The sequence below is a fragment of the Elephantulus edwardii genome, unplaced genomic scaffold (assembly GCF_000299155.1).
Source record: "Elephantulus edwardii isolate Elephantulus edwardi_28Jun2011 unplaced genomic scaffold, EleEdw1.0 scaffold00010, whole genome shotgun sequence".
Lineage (NCBI taxonomy): Eukaryota > Metazoa > Chordata > Mammalia > Macroscelidea > Macroscelididae > Elephantulus > Elephantulus edwardii.
In genome coordinates this window covers 11393966-11411465 of record NW_006399760.1, presented here as the reverse complement: position 1 = coordinate 11411465, position 17500 = coordinate 11393966, and the positions used below count along the sequence as shown (strand labels likewise).

At 37.2% G+C, this 17500-nt stretch overlaps 1 protein-coding gene across 1 annotated transcript in view; it reads left to right on the top strand.

Moving 5' to 3' along the window:
* ZEB2 (zinc finger E-box binding homeobox 2) overlaps positions 1-17500 on the top strand; it is a 53189-nt gene that overhangs the window by 1781 nt on the left and 33908 nt on the right. The window contains exons 2-3 of the mRNA XM_006880811.1: positions 618-875; positions 5845-5916. Coding sequence (XP_006880873.1) covers positions 618-875; positions 5845-5916 — 330 coding nt within the window. The remainder of the gene's footprint in view (positions 1-617; positions 876-5844; positions 5917-17500) is intronic.

Below are 17500 nucleotides of genomic sequence, written 5' to 3'. Positions count from 1 at the left end.
CTCATTTTCTGCTTAAAAGATTGGGATATAAATGGTCTTTAGCACATGACGGTTGACGTAGAAGCAAGACTGAACATTTTCAGACTAAAGCAGGTTTGTGTATACGTTTGTGTATGTGGGTGAATAGATGGGACATTTTGCGTGTGTATCTACTATTTCTAGGAAGGGAGCAGCCATTAATGTAACAAAGTCATTTTGTGTTTGTACTGCAGCACTCTTTAGTAAACACTCGGTGTCATGCAGCTAGTGAAATTGTGAGTTGTTGGTAGATTTCATAAGTTTTGATGGACTTTTGGAAGTGAATGTTACAAAATGGGTCTTTGCATATGCAATGAAGGTGTGTGCTGAGTATGTTTGCTGCTGCTCCTGCTTTTGAAAATTTCCTCTCTCTTTTAGTAAAAAATTTAAAAATCCCATTTAAAGTCATAAAAGACACACAGCTATAATTGGGTAAGAATAAAAATGCTATAACACGAAAGGTATTAATTATAATTCTCTGACTGGGTGGAGTAATTAAGTTGAGAAAATATTAATTATTTTCCATTTACCTCAACAAGTAGGGGTGACTGATATTTTTCAGGGGTGCTGAGTATGTGTGTTTTGTGTTTTCTCTGCAGTGGTGAACTATGACAATGTAGTGGACACGGGTTCTGAGACTGATGAGGAGGACAAGCTGCACATTGCTGAGGATGATGGGATTGCTAACCCTCTGGACCAGGACACAAGTCCAGCTAGCATGCCCAACCATGAGTCTTCCCCACACGTGAGCCAAGCTCTGTTGCCAAGAGAGGAAGAGGAAGATGAATTAAGGGAGAGGGGAGTGGAGCATACGTGGCACAACAGCGAGATTCTCCAAGCCTCTGTAGATGGTCCAGGTAAGTGGCTAGACTTTCTTGGCTCCTTGATGTCCAATCTTCAACTACCGTGGGCTCCACAGTCGAGCAACCACAATCAAATAATGAAAATCATTTCCCCCTCGCCCTTGCAGAATAGAGATACCAGAGCTGGTGACAGATTATGAAGTGATAGCAGTGTTATCACATTACAGCACTTACATCTTAGGAAGGGATTATATTTCTGTTTGGATGCCAGTTGAATACGAACTACATTTTAAACACATGACATGAAGTATTTGCACCACGTTTACAGTGTGCCAATTGCATAACATGATCAAGATCTAGCCTTTCATGAGGGAAAGTGGAGGCAAACATAAAACTCAAAACCAACGTGCTTTAAAGTTTGATGTGGAAATTATGTGGCATTTCCAACCAAACTGTCAGTTTAATGTATTTTCCTTGTCTGTCTGACACCTCCTATTGTAATTCAACCATCTAATCATTCCTTTTTGTTAAGTGTGAATGTGATTTCACACTTTTACCTGGTCAGGTAGCTTGCTTATTATTTAACAGCTAAGTACTTGATAATGATTCCTGCTGTTTGAGGGGAATCTCAAGGGAAGCAAAAATGATTCTAGGCCAACTATCATAAAATTAAAGCAAATTCTATTCCAGCAAAACTTCAGATGCCACAGAGCAAATGAAAATGCCTTGTTCTAAAATTCACTGCTGAGAATCATGAACATCTGAAATCACTAGCCAAATAAACCCTCTATGCTCATCTGTACTTGGGAAGGAAGTAAAATTAAACAACAAAGCAAAATATGAAGACCTCTCTATTTACACACCACCATGTTTACTTTATGTCTATTTCCAGGACCCAGTGTGCACTCTCATTACTTACCCCTTCTTGTTTTTCCTCCTGCCATATAAGAATAACACGAAAGAATAGCATTTTTATAAATAGGTAAAGTGGGTAGGAGGGGAAATAAGTCAGCACAAGAGTCTACCTATATCCTATTGTGATGTCTCTGACTATAAAACATACAACCCAGGTAGACTAATTGTGTGGTGTACTGGAAGGATAATAATAAAAGCATTTCCACTCCTAAGGAAAATTAAATGTGGGGGGAAAATATACTGATGGCAATTTGAGTGTAGTGTATTTGTTTTTCGTTTTCCTAATACGCTGTGCCAAGTTTTGTACTCTTTCTGCTTCCAATTTTGCTTTCGGTGAAGGTTTCTCGAATCTCAGCTATCCCACACATAAACATTTATCGTTATATCCATTAAGACTTAAGGTTTTAGATTTTCAACTATGAGGGAGAACTCAGCCAAAGATGCTTGAAAGATAAATACGTTTAATTAGGGGCAGAGGATGATCATTAAAGGAAGTCTGACTGCTGCAGAAGTCATTAACAATCTTAAATGAAATTTTTATTTTTATGATAGCCATTTACATGTATAATAAGAGCCAATGATTCTTGGGAGCAGTGTGACAGAAACAGAGTGTGGCGAGAACTCATGTAAGACATACTATTTAAATGAGCTGGTGTTAGCTATTCATATTTGTTAATGAACTAGATATGCAGGGCTATAAGAATGAATGTTCTGATGCTTTAAATTTTAATATCTAGAAATCAAGGGTAAGGACCAATTACTAGAATTTCCACCCTTAAAGGAATAATTAATAATGATATAACAAATGTACAGCTCGAAACTTCTTAAAAAAAAGTTTCATTTTAAAACAGGAAGATAAATAGTTGAAAAATAGCCAGGACCTGAGATGTCAGGCTGTAGTAGCTTGTGACTGTGGTAGCTTTTTGTGGTGGTCATGGATCATAGTTCTAAGTGTTTTAGTATACAATAATCCATATGAGTGCCTTGCACAAGCTCTTATCACCTGTAGTTAATGGGGCCTGTGATATGAATGAACTGGCTGCTCTTACCTTTATAGTAAATACCCTAGCATTCTGGAGTCACAGTAATTAAATAAAATGTAAATCCCTAATCTCATTTGGCTATTTGGACCAAGAAAGTGACCCAGCTATTACCTGTCTAGTTCTAATGATTAGTAATGATTTATTGTTCTTTTTTTATTGTTCTAAAAAGTGCTCTGATGTGGTGCCTTGATGTCTAATGAAAAGAAATTGGTCTTAAAAAGCGACTCATTGTTTATCCTGACTCGCAGATAACACATTTTTCTTCTGATAAAATATTTTTCTTATTTATTGTTCAAAACACACAATATAGACAATCATTCTAATTCTGGTGCTGTTTTATTTAGTAGTGTTTTATCCCTGGTGCCTGGCTGTCTACCGTCATACCTCAGCACATAGCTTGACTCTGAGATAAGGCCCCCTCTCCTTTGCTCTTTCTCCCATGCTTTTCTGTAGTCTGCCTGCAGGATGCAGGTTTTGAACTGAAGAGCGCGGTGGAGTTCTTACTGTGCCTTTCCGGTTCCAGCACAATCAAAGTTTTGTGTTTGGAATTGTCCTTGACATTCTTTCGTCCCACAATGGGGTGGACACAGTGTGCTGGAAGCCATGACATCATTATCAGTGACACAGACTTAAATAAATCACCTGCGTCTTGGCCTCTTTCTGCTTATTCAAGGATTCTTCATCTCAAGGAAGAAAGTGCTCTTTATTTTTACAAACCTTCATCCCAAGGGTGGCTGGAAAATGCAAACTTTTACAAGTGTTTGAAAAATAAATACACGATGTGGTTTTAGACAGAGTATGCTGAGTCAGAGGTGTCTTGGAAAATGTTTAAGGTTAAACAAGAGGCAGACAGTCAGGACTGCCTTATTCAGAGGAGATACACCTAAATGGTACATGCTTGTCCCCTTCTGGATGTGGATTCACTTGAAATATAGTTTAATAGGCTGTGCATAGGAGTAAGAAGTCCTGGTGGTGCAGAGACTGCTATCTGAAAGGTTAGTAGTTCAAACCCACAAAGGGCTCCATGGGAGAACAATGGGGTAGTTTGCTTCTGTCAAGGCTTTCAGCCTTAGAAAACCTTTGGGACCACTCCACTTCGTCCTCCAGGGTCACTAGGCATCAGAATCCAACTAATGGCAGTGGGTATATAAAATTACATATGTTGTTGATTGCCGTCAAGTTAAGCCTGAGAAGGCTTAATCATTCAAACTTGAAAAAAGGAAGAGGAAAAAGAGTCAATTGAAACAAAGTCCTTTCTAGATAAAAGTGACACCATCTTTGCTGATGTCTCCGAAAAAATTTGGTTATGCAATCTTTGGCCAAAGAGGTTTTAGCTGAAGAGATGCAGTATAGACAAAAGGCTGACTTCATATTTGCATGCCAACATTTATTAATTTGGGAAGCCACCACCTACTGTAACTTCAGTTCACTTTTTCATAAGAAAATGACAATGAGGAAGGAAATACAGCAGAAATCTTGAACATTACCACTATTATGCAAAAAAAAAAGCTGTTGTATTTTCCCCTTAGTGACTCGATGTGCTCTCAGATGGAAATCTTATGATTCTTGTGACTCCTGGCTACCAGAAATCACATGAGATGAGTGAGGAAGAAAGACACAAAAGCTATATTTATATCTATTACAGAACTTCTCAGAAATACCTTAATTTAATTCCTTGCAGAGACCGATAAAAACATATCAGATGAGGGAGCCTTTCAACCGATCAATTATTACAATTGACAATAATATATGACTATATATTGAACTTCTAAATGTTTTATGCAAAATGTCCCCGTGAAAATATTTCTTAAACAAGGCCAATGTCCAGGGCAGGGAATGAAATCAAAGTTACTGTGCAGCTTAAACCCACCATTCAAATCCTCTATTATGTGCAATGGCATTAAATTAGCATCTATTTATACCTGTGTGCTTCAACTTGAGCAAGTCTATGAATTTTAAGCTCTGGCATCAAAACCAGTTAGGCTGTGAGATACTGTTTGTAAAATCCCAAATTAAATACATATACATGTATTTTAATTTTGCTGTAACATTTGTTAGAAATGGTTCTTCTATCAATTATGACTAGAAAGTGATAAGCAAAGAATGTCAGGATAAATTTGGGAGCTCACAGAATCCTATTTATAATGTTTCCCTTGTTTTAAGTAAAGTAATTATCATTGAGATATGCACCATGAATCATATTTGTTTGTCGTTAGTACAATTATTTTTTAAAAAACAGTATAGGTAGAAATTTTAAGAGTTCCCTCTTTTTCAAACACTCATTTTAAGATATCACAACAATTGAAAATGACTCTTTATCTTCTGTTTATCTTCAGCTCTAAATATTATGTATTTTCATCTTCATCAAAAGATGAACTGTTGTTATAACTCTATATTTTTTCCTCAGCAAATGACTATGATTATCTACTGGGGCAGAAATGATAGAGGAGCCGGTAGTTATAGAACAGTAGAGAAAGGAAGAAGGGGTGTTTGATTTGGAAAGAGTGGACATTTATTTTCAGTACCTCTGGGATACTTGTCATATAAACTGAGCATTCCAAGTTTTGATATGTAGGCTTTAAAGAAAAAAAAAAAGGTTTGCATAGATTAGAACAATCATAGCTACCCCAAGGGGGAAAACAAAAAAGCATGAAAATAAAATAAGAAATTCTGACTTGCCACTAAGCATGCAGTTACCAGAAGCATGCCAGCTAGCATGCCTCGTCATAAGTACAAATACTTAGTTGCTTTAGCTCTTAGTGAAAAAATAATATCTTTCCCTTGTTTGTCACTGGAACTGCCACCAGAAGAAAAGCCCTTCGTTTGCCCCAAATAAGCACCTCTGTTTTTCACAGCTTGCAGTAATGCTTAGAGTAAATAAGTTCTTGTGCAGCTCACACTATTGGACTCATTCAATTGCTTGAACAAAGCTATTGTTTAGAGGTTTACAACAAGCCTTTTCTCTGTTTCCTTTAAAAGAATCTTTCTTGTTTCTGTGCTTGGCATGCTTAGTATAGTAAGCCTTTCTACAGTTTTCAAATGCTAAAGATAATTTTTCCCCACAGAAGACATGAAGGAAGACTATGACACTATGGGGCCTGAAGCCACGATCCAGACCACAGTTAACAATGGTACAGGTAAGTTCAGTTCCCCACACCAACAGGCTATCTGTCCTGTGTCATGTGCATTTGTGAGTCAAAGAAAGAAGCATTGCTCCATCCGTTTGTATCCCATGACTTAACAGTTAAGTCATACTTGAATTTCAAAGTAGAAACCTCTACATTTTGGTATTTTATTCTTTTGTTCATATATACCACAATTTGTCACGGTTACCAGACTGTAAGCACTAGTTCTTTCAAAGCTTTGGTTGGGTACTCATTTTAGTTTAGTTTTTAAGATTGCATAAATAATTTTAAAATTGAAGTATAACATGCCTCACTCCATCATTGCCTAATCTATTACTGAGAATTCAAACAGGATAGCCTGTAATTTATATTGCAAAAGATTTTTTTCATCCAGAAAGAAAACTCAATGACCATTCTTCACAAAAAACTTCATTTCATTTTTATTTTTCCTGCACTTTTAATGCCTCAACATCCTCCAGCTGAAAAGTTACAATGGGAAAGTAGTTGAAGTGATGTTTTGTTTGATTCTGACACTGCTGTAGAATGGAATGTCAGGACAGTTGTGACATTCTGTACTCTTTCCCCAAAACTGAATGGCATCTTTTCACACATTACTATGTCAACAGCTCAAATTTAGATTGACTCACTCTTTATCTCTCTTTTCCTGGATGAGCCTAATTATTTTTGGTGTTTCAAACAAACCTCCATACTGTGATTACAAATTTTAGCATAATGTGCAGCATAAAATAATCTTTGGGGGAAAAAAAAATCAGTTGACTTGTTTCTACTCAGATCACTAAGGGAAAGAAAGTTGCAGTTTTATGAAATTTTAGAGCTGTAAACAAACAGCACTCTTGGTACCAACAGCCAGGAACTCAAAAGACAAATTGCATTGGGAAAGTCTCATGTCAGGGACCTCTCCAGAGTTCTGAAGAGCAATGAGGTCGGTCTGGAGACTAAGGAGTGTCTGATCCCAGCCATAGTCTTCACAGTTACTTGCTATGCATCAGAAAGCTAGGCAGTGACTAGGGATGAAAAAAAGATAATTTAAACCTTTGAACTGTGGTGCTAGAGAAGAGTATTGAGTATACATACCATGGACTGCCAGCAGAACAATCAAGTTCATCCTGGAGAGGGTTAAACCAGGCTGCTCCTTGGAGGCAAGGATTCTGAAGCTTTGTCTGACATACTTTGGGTATGTTGCAAAGGAGGAACCAGTCCTTGGAGTGGGACATCATACTTGGAAAGGTGGAGGGACAGAGCAAGAGAGGAAGACCCTGGATGAGATGGACTGATTCAGTGACTGGGATAATGAGGGTAGGTGAATCAGAGACAATAAGGTTGGCACAGGATAGAGCAGGGTTCAGGGCTATTGTACATAGAGTCGCTGTAAGGTGCAAATGACTTGAAGGCACATAACAACAACAACTAATTAAGATGATATTCATATCTCCCTTATGTTTGTCCACATCATACAAAAACTGCTTACATGAAATTTCTATTTAGAATTTTATTATAAATAATTTAAAAGGCCATAATTCATTTTCTTGAGGGTAAAATAAGAAATAATGAAACACTATTGTTATTCTAGTGCTATTTCTCTCTCATTTGTATAATGCCACTTAATTTAAGGTACAAAGATGGAACTTGTGCAACCTGAAGTTAGAGAAAAGGACCAGGTTTGGGAAGTAAGAATCTTAATTTCTGCACAACCATTACAATAACTATAACTTTGGGCAAGCCAGTTGCTCTCTTTGGAACTCGATTTCTACAACAAAACAAATTAATGGGGGGAAATTATTAATAGATTGGATTGTTTTATAAGGAAATATCTAGATTTGGTGTCTTACATTGCAGGAGTACTGTGACTGTGTAAGATGAAGTCATGTCAAATAAATTAATATAAAAGTTTAAGAACTAAAAGATACTCTATTTTAGATACTTTCTTCTATGTCTCAACCCATGAGGTCGGAAATAGGTGCCTGCTCCTTTTAGAAACAAATGTTTTTAATTTTTACTTCAAACAAAATAAAAGCTGATTTTTATAACCTTTAAAAACACCTATAGTGTCATGAAATTAAATTTAACCCACAAAATGACAATTTACTAGTGGTTTTATACACCTCGAGTCAAAAGTAAAGTTAATAAAAATTGTCCCTTTTCAGAAGATTTAAAAATAAATTTTTAATGTCCTTCTACCAGGCTCTAAGAGTTCTCTTTCTCGTGCTATTTAACTTTTTAAAATAAGACAAATATGCATGGGAAAAAATGAACAGAGTTGGAAAAATACGTCACAAGATGTAGGGAAAATGAACGGAGCCATAGTGGTTTGGAATTGCAGAAGTAAGAGAAGACCAGTTGAGTAGCTACTAAGATAAGATTTTCAGAAAGAAGTTGGACTTGAACTGAGTAGATTTTCAATAGTCATGGAGGATAAGGAAGATTTATCAAGCAGCAGAGGAGTGTACAAGCCAAGGCAGAAGAGATGGCACCTGTGGAGAGGACAGAGTGTGAAAGAATTTGGCTGAAGAAACCATGGTGGGATTGAGCAGTATGTGTGAGAGTACTAATCAAAACTTGAATGGCTCAATTCCACCAGGCCCCACAGAAGAAAATTGAAATTGTCTTCTCTCATAAAAAGTTACCACCTCAGAAAATCAATGAAGGGTCACTATGAGTCAGACCGACTTGATGAGTGCTTCAAATCTTTTCAACTAAAGCTCTAGAGGTGTAGTGTAAAGAGTTGTACTACTAACTTAAAGGCCAAGCCTCTGGCAGTTCAAACCCACTAGTGGCTCTAAGGGAGAAAGATGAGCTATCTTCTCCCATGAAGTTTACAGCCCAATAGTCAAGTCTGATTTGGTTCTGACTTGATGGGAGAGAGAGAAAGAGAGAGAGAGAGGGAAAGGGGGAGCGGAGAAGGAGAGAGAGAGAGAAAAAGAGAGAGAGAGAGAGAAGGCTTCTAATGGGAAAGAAAAGGAAACATTTCATTTAATGCCAAATGGTGGAGAAGAATATACTGCATTAAACAAAAGAGTGTGATGTCATACTACCATGATTTCTGTGGAGGAAAAAAACAAATTCAAGAGACTAACTAGAAATTCTTGTTGTTGATCAGATGTATGTAAAATGATAGAAAGCTGGACATAAAGTAGTGGCAGTAACACAATTACCAAAAGTGCTTTAAATAGCCAGTAGTTGATTTTCTGGGAAATGCAGTCAATGTGGCTTCAAGAATATCTGAAAGTTTGGAATACGGCAAGAGAATTCTTTTGGTACAGTGGCTAAGATCTACTAACCATAAGGTGGATGGTGCATATCTACCACCTAGCAAAGTAGGAAAAAGACCCAGAAATCTGTTCCCATAAACATCTCAGCCTAGGCGAGGTCTGGTGGCCTAGGGGCAAGAAGCTGCACTGCAATCCCAGAGGTGAGCAGTTTGAATCCACCAGATGCTCTGCTGGAGAAGGAGAGACAGTCTTCTCCTGTACCAGTCAGATCTGATTTGACGGTACACACACACACACACACACACACACACACACACACACACACACATTTAAAAATAAATAAATAAATAAATAAAGGTCTCAGCCTAGAAAACCCTGATGCATTCTATTCTACTACGGGATAGCAAACTTTGTCTTACATACTTTTGACCATGTTATTAGGAAGGCCTCCTCCTCGGAAAAGGGCATCATGCTCGGAAAGGTGGAGAGTCAGCAAAAGAGAGAAATCTTCAGTGAAAAAGAATGAAAATACACAATGACTGTAGCAATGGGCTCAAGTATGTCAGAGATGATGAGGATGGCACAAGATAGGGACAGTGTTCAGGTCTGTTTTTCATAGGGTCGCTGTGAGCCATACTTGACTCAACGATACCTAACAACAACAACAACAGCTGACTTGACGCTGGTTCTTCAATCTTACCCAGTGATACTGTGGAATAAAAGTCTTGTCAAACTGCTTCTGTTAAGATTACAGTCAAGAAAACCCTACAGGGAGGTTCTACTCTACAACGCAAGGATCAACGTGAGTCAGCAATGACTGGACGGCGACTTAGCAACAACAGAAAATGCCAGTACTTGCTATTTCTGGATAAACAAAAAGCATCCATTGTGAAGAAAAGATAGTGAGTTGACTTTCAGACATAAAGATTTTCATATAACAATTATGTTGTTGTTGTTGTTGCTTGCCATCGAGTCGAGCACAACTCACAGCGACCCTGTGAACAAAAGGTCTGAAGTCTTTTTTTAAACTATTGACATTTATCAAAGTTCACAGAGTTTTCAGAGGCATGCTGTTTGGGAAGTGGGTGCCACTCCTGCTTCAATTAGACACATATATACTAAAAATTATGTTAAGCACATGCAGGGCTGCATCTGTTTGTTAAAAATATGTCAGTTGGTAGCCAATCAATTCCTGGGGCCTTATTTTTTTGCCAATGCCTTCACTACAGCTTGAACTTCTTCCTCCATTACCATTTGCTTTTTAGCATATGATACTTCCTGAAATATTTCAGGGTCAGCCAGTTCTTTTTGGTGCAGTGATTCTGTATATTCCTTCCATCTTCCTAGATTATCAATATTTTTTCCCATAGCATCTCTCTGTATTGCAACTTAAAGCTTGAATTTGTTTTTCAGGTTTTTTCAGCCTGAGAAATGCCAAGTGAGTTCTTCTATTCTCATTTCCCAATTCTAGCTCTCTGTACATTCTGTTATAATACTTTGCATTGTCTTCTTGAGCTGTCCCTTGAAATCTTCTGTTCAGCTCTTTTACATCAGCATCTCTTCTTTGTTAATCTCAATATCAAGAAAACAAAGATTCTTACCATTGGACTGATAGATAAGATCATGACAGATGGAGAAAAGATTGAAATGATCAAGGACCTCATTTTACTTGGATCCACAATCACACTTGGTACCAGCAGTCAGAAGATCAGGAGGCTTATTGCAGTAGGAAAGTCTTCAGTCAGGAACCTCTACAAATTACTGAGACACAATGATATCAATTTGAAGACTAAGATGTGTCTGATCCAGGCTATAGTTTTTCCAATCACTTGCTGTACATCTGAGAGTTTGACAGTGAATAAGGACAACAGAATAAGATGTCTTTGAGCTGTGATTGGAAAAGGAACGGAATATTCCATAGATTACCAAAATTATCTTAGAGAAAATGCAGCCTTGGGGATATAGATAACAAAACTTCATCTCTCATATTTTGGGCAAATTGCTAGGTAGGAAAGGCTATTCCTTGGAGAGAGACATCATGCTTGGTAATGTGGAGGGTCGGTGAAAGAGAGGAAGAACTTCAACCAGATGAATTGACACAATGACTACGGCAATGGGCTCAAGTATGTCAGAGATGATGCGGATAGCATAGGAAAGAACTGGGTTCAGATTTGTTGCTCATTGGGTTGCTGAGTTGAACTAAACTCAACAACATACACACAAAAAACCCACCCTTTCCAATACTGCTGTTGAGTTTGTTATGACAAAATCAACCCCCCCATGAGATTTCTGAGGCACTATAAGAAAATAAGAGGATACCACTCATTTTTCTCTCTCACAGCCACTGGTGAATTAAAACACTGGAGACACTTAGCCTTTGGGTTAGCAACACACCTCACTCTGATGGTAGTTGTAGTTAGATACCATTAGGTCAATTATGATTTATAACCAACCAGTGAGCACCATATCTAAACTTTGCTTTGTCATATGCCATCATCATGATGTATGACTTGCTCAACAAGCCTGTTAAGCTAGCCCCTGGATCAATCGGTTGAGGGTCTTCTTCCCTTTCATTGACTCTCTACTTTTCCTAGCATGAGGTCTCTCTCCAAGAACTGGTTTCTCCTGAAAATATGAGCTAAGTAGGTGAGACAAAGTTTCATCATCTTTGACTCATTATAGACAACACCAAAATCTGCATTCATTAATCCAATATGAAGTGCCATCCATTTCATTCCAACAGTACTCTTTCTATTAGGCCAAATCTCTTGCTGATACCAAACCCAATCATATACTTCCTGGTACCTCTGAATGTCTGCCATATTATCTCTCAACTTATAATGACACACCTAATTCCAGTAATCAGAATTTTACACACCTTTCTGTTCTTCACAGCCTTCTCAAATCCCATTCTTTTAATGGAATCTTTCTTGAACACCTTAACTCACTCACGTCAATCTCATTCTCTAAAATCTTAGAGCTCCAGGGTGTATGCCAGAGTTCCAGAATGTATGCCAGAGCTCCAGAGTGTATGCCCCTACTTCTAGCATGTTAACAATGTTCCTCTTTATGTTGTCATGTACATATTTCATCTGATGGACAGCCTTTTCCCATTACAATTTACAGCCTCAGAAATCCATGAAGGGTCATTGTAAGTTGGAACTAATTCAGTATCAATGAGTTATTTTACATAATTCACTCCACGAGGACAAAAAGATTATATTCTCTATAAAATGGCAGTGGATTATTATGATATCTACCTCCTAAGATTGTTGAGGTGATCAGATAAATAGTGAATAACACATCTCTGTATCTTTCCTGAAATATTTGCCTTGAAGATCCATCCCAGTGCAGCAGCAAAGACACAGCACAGACATTATGACTGGTAAAAAGAATGAACAAATGAGTATTTGGTAGAGAATAAATGGCATTTACTTTGAGAAGAGAAACCACATAGGAGAAACACTTCCTGTGAAAAGTTTCAATCTAGTCTCTACAGACCTTGAAACCAGAATTTAAGTCACCGAAATCAACTTGTAAAAGGCAGAGATCCACAGCCTAGAATGTCGCTACCTTTTAATGTCAGGGTTAGATGAACAGTGCAGCAAAATTAATTTATAACAACATAAATAATTGCAACCCCTGATTTATATTGTTTAAAACCAAGAAATGTGCACATTTTAGTTCAGAAGATAAAGAGTGCCTTTTCCACAAAGAGCCCTATGTCTTCCAGGTATTCATGGGATTCAAATTCAGAATGAAGATATTGTGCAGAGGTCTTAAGAGTGTGTGGGTAAAAAAGTCTTTTCCTAAGAAGATTAGAGAAAGGGGGACACTTGGTAGCATTATAAACATGTGTTGCCTACACATTAACAGGAACAAGGATCTGTCTTAGGTGCATGTTAATCATTAGCATTAATGCAGTTCCACGGGCACTACCAAGACCCAACCAGGCTCCTGATGTTTTCCTCTTTGAATGTGTGAAAGTTATATTTACTCAGACAATCTAGTATTCTACTTATAAAGAGCTATTAATAACCACCTGCATCTTTGCTGGTGGGGAAAAAAATAGTGACTTGCATCTGAAAACTGGGCAAGGCCAATTTGGATCTCAGTTTTAAATCTTACATTAAGGAGGAAATGTATTGTCCTAGGACTAACTATATAAACTCTAAATAGTTCACTAAATAGATCTCTAGTACTTTAAGAATAATACATATTTTTTTGCCCTTAAGAGAGAGATCTTAACTACTCTAAATCCTAGAGTCGAATAAATGTACATATGAATTTTCTCTGTCAATTACTAGTTATGTAAGCACGAGTATATACTGGGTACATCTTCATTTTTGTGTCAGTAGGGTGGAAAAATGGCTTCTTATGTGCAAGTAAGTCCTCAGTGTAGGAATTAAATGACATGTCATTTTTTTTTTTAATTTAGGTTGTTTATTTTTCATTTCAATGAACATCTACAGAGATTTTGGGATTCCATTCATTCATTGTTGCACCCTTCTCCCCGCCCATCTCACCTCCCCCCCACCCCCACCCCACGCCCCATTTGCTCCTCTCCTTGAAAAGCAAAAGAAAAACTCCCTCATTGGTAGACAATCCCCACCCCCCGACATGTCATTTTTTAAGTACTTTGTGTAACACCAGCATGTGCTAGAAGCGCATTCTAGTTTTTTGTTTGCTTTTTTGTTATGGTTTTTTCATCTGCAAGTAAGCTTGAAACTACTTTCATTCATTAAGAAATAAATGCATTCTGAACTACTTCCTCCCTTCACATAGCTTCTCCATTAATGTTTCTATAAAATAGAAATATTTAATAAAGATGTACTAGGAGGATTACCCAGTCAACTTTGAGAGTGTTTGCCAATTAGATCTTGATCTCCAGAAAAAAAATGAGGGACAAATTTTCTTCTCATTGCTCTGGAGATGCACTTTGGGTTAAAATGTGAAGGTTAATGAAGAGTAGTCTCATTCTTAATTTTATTTCCTTTTTATTTGGCATCTGTTTTAATTGCAGAAGAGGAGGGGTTAGTAAAATCATAATGTGTGTGTTTGATCACTGACTAGCATCAGGAATCTTACCTTTTATTTTTCATTCCTGTACTGAATAACAATCAGATAATTAACAAAACATTTGTTACTTGTTAACAATCACTAAGGTACCTGCAATTATTCTTTCAACTAGAATATGGCTTTTCTGTAGAATAAAATGAGTATAAGTGTTTCTCATCTTTATTTAAAATGTAACATGCTTTTTAAATTTATATGAAAAAATGTCCATCATGTCAGAGAAGTTCGTATATATATAGAGAGAGAGCTACACCTATGAGTCTCCAATCATAACATTAGAGATAGAAAAATGCCTTAAGAACATTGCAGATTTGATGGAAGATTGAACACACCAGGATGTGAAAGTGAGAAAGACTTGGAATTATGGAAAGAGAAGACATAGAAGACTTAAGTGGATAACTTCAAATAAAAGCTTTGGACTGGGACATAACAGTAGGATTCCAAGAAGGAAGAGTGATGGTAGAAAGATTTTTATTTAATTTAAGGTAGTCAGAGATTTCACATCATAAGGCTTACACTCGACATGAGTAGAAATTGACAATCAGGAGTGCAAGTAAGATTGGACACTTGAGTAGAGATTTAGACTAATTGTATGGAGATTGAATTTTGATCATTAAAATTTTTACACTAAATGATAATGTGGAAGAAGTGTATACATCGTATTTACACATCTTCGCATACTTTTATTCTAGGAGCAGAGAAACTAGGTTTTGGTTTAGTTAGGCAAGAATAAAAGGCAAAGATGGAAGGCTTTTTGAAGTCCTGAACTTAGTCAAGAGAGGCTAGCCAAACAGAAACTGTTGAAATGGACTGGAGGATTTGTCAGAGTCTAATAATCAAAATGAAATATGTGTGTCAGGAGAACAAGGGACTGAATGGTAGAAGAGGAGGGAAGTTTAAAATTGGAATTAAGTTTATAAGTTCTGGTTCTGAGAGATGACCTTGTCCCACATTTGGTCCACTACTGAGGTATAGCCACCATAATAACGAAGTCAAGAAAACCAACGCATTGTTAAGTTCAGGATTCTAGACTTTCTTTTAAATGATGATCTTTTCCAAAGTAATGGCTACACTGTTGTTGTTGTTGTTGTTGTTGTTGTTGTTGTTGTTGTTAAGTGCTGTCGGGTTAAATGCAATCTCATAGTGACTCTATGAACAACAGATATAAACCCTGTCCCATTTTGAATGACTACAATAAATAGACTTGAGGACAAAAAAAATCACAGGATGTGTTCTTCAGCTGTATAAGTAGGATCCTGTAACCTGATGATAAAAATGAATGATTTAGTTTTCAAGAAATTACTGTTGCAGATTAAAGATTCTTTGAAGTTTGAGATTCCTTTTTTTTTTTTAAATAGTCTGTTAGGAGATGCAATGGTTTATATAGCAGTGATAGTCAATAAAAAGAGTATTTCCTGAGTTTGTGAATACAAATTGTAAAAAGAGTGGGAGTGGCATGGGGACAGCTAATTCTGGCCTCTAGTAACTCCACAAAAGGAAACAAGAACATATATCCACAACACAAACCAATCCCTATGAGACCAGTTATGTGGCTCCATGCTCATGCTTCTACTTCTAATTTTAACACTAATCAGTACTGCTAGATTCTAAATTGTTGCAATATCCATAGATCTCACAGAACCATTCTTGTGGTTATAGATTTTAGTAGGAAATTTAACAGGTTACAGTTTAGGTTAGCAAGAGGATACAGTTTTCCTTGTCAGGACAACTTCCTAAGCAAGTTCACAGACCATTCAGCCTTCAGTTTTGAGGTTTTAGATCAGTGTAGCCTTCAGTTTTGAGGTTTTAGATCAGTGTTACAAAGTACTCTTAGTCCTGTCAATTATGGTGTCTCCCCTCGTCCTAGCAGGCTTGAGTGAATGCCCCTGGCTCTGGCTTTCAGGAAGCAGTCTCAGGTCAGCTCTGGTGCTCTCATGGAGGTCCCAGCCGGATTGGCACAGGAATCTCTGGCTCCAGAGGATTTGTGCTGCATTCTCTGCTGCTGCTTCTTTGCTAGTAGTAAGATTCCATCTTCTGATGCTGAACCTGCTCAATCTAAACCTGGTGGTTTAGGAAAATGGATCCATCTCATCATGAGTTATTTACATACATCCTATTTCACATATCCACCCAGCCATTTTATGAAAATCAATGCCAATGGGTAGGAAAGCCATTGTGAACAATAAACCCAGGATACCATATGAATGAACAAATAAATGAATTCATGAAAAAGACACACTGTACTGGGAAGGGTAATGTGAGTAAAGGGGTTCCTCCTTTCTATATGTCAAGAAAGATGAAAGCAGGAGTAGGATCTGCTGCAAAGGTCCATGAGGGATGTGATATTATCAAAGAATGACACCGTTCCATTCACTCTGATGGAGTGGAACACTAAGAGGCTATCATTAAGCATATGGAGGGGGTTAAACAAGTAAGATGTGAAACGTGAAAGTAAAATGAATCATGAATGAAGTTTCTGTTGACGTTGTTCTGTAGTTCTGAGCTAGCTTCAAGACATTTTTATTTAACAAGTTACAATAAAATGTCTAATAAATTGTTGTTGTTGTCGAGTTGAGCATGACTCATAGTGACCCTGTGAACACAAGGCCTGAAGCCTTTCAATAACTATCATCATTTATAGGGTTCATAGGGTTTCCAGAGGCATGTTGTTTAGGAAGTAGATGTTACTTCTGCTTAACAGTTAATAAAAAATTCACCTTTGCAAAGTGCTTCATAAATTTATCCCATGTTGAATAACTTTGAAACTTGGTGAAAATTAGTAAAATTCAAATTAGGATACTACTGTATGTAATTATTAAGTGGACATTATAAAAAGAAGCATCTTAAGCAGAAAATTTGAAGACATTTGATGACACTTTTTCTTTCCCCCTATAGATCCAGTTCTGAATCACCAGTTAAACAAATAAATACACAGTGCATGGGAGCACAAAAAATGGAAGGGAAAAGTTAAGAATTTAAGATATTTTTTATATATGTGCATACATGTGTGTTTGTGTATATCAAGGTGGGCATTTTAAAAGGCTTTCTCCATACTGATTTCATGATATAATAAACCAATAAGCAAATCCATTGCTGTCCAGTTACTTTGAACTCATCATGACCCTTTAGGACAGAGTAGAGTGAACCCATGAGGCTTCCAAGATTGAAATCTTTAAAAGGTAGTTGGCTAAATCTTTCACCCCTAGAGCAGTTGAGTTTGAACCGTAAGTCTTTCTGTTAGCAGTTGTAGGCTTAAGCGCATCACCCCAAGGGAGCCTGTTATTTTATAT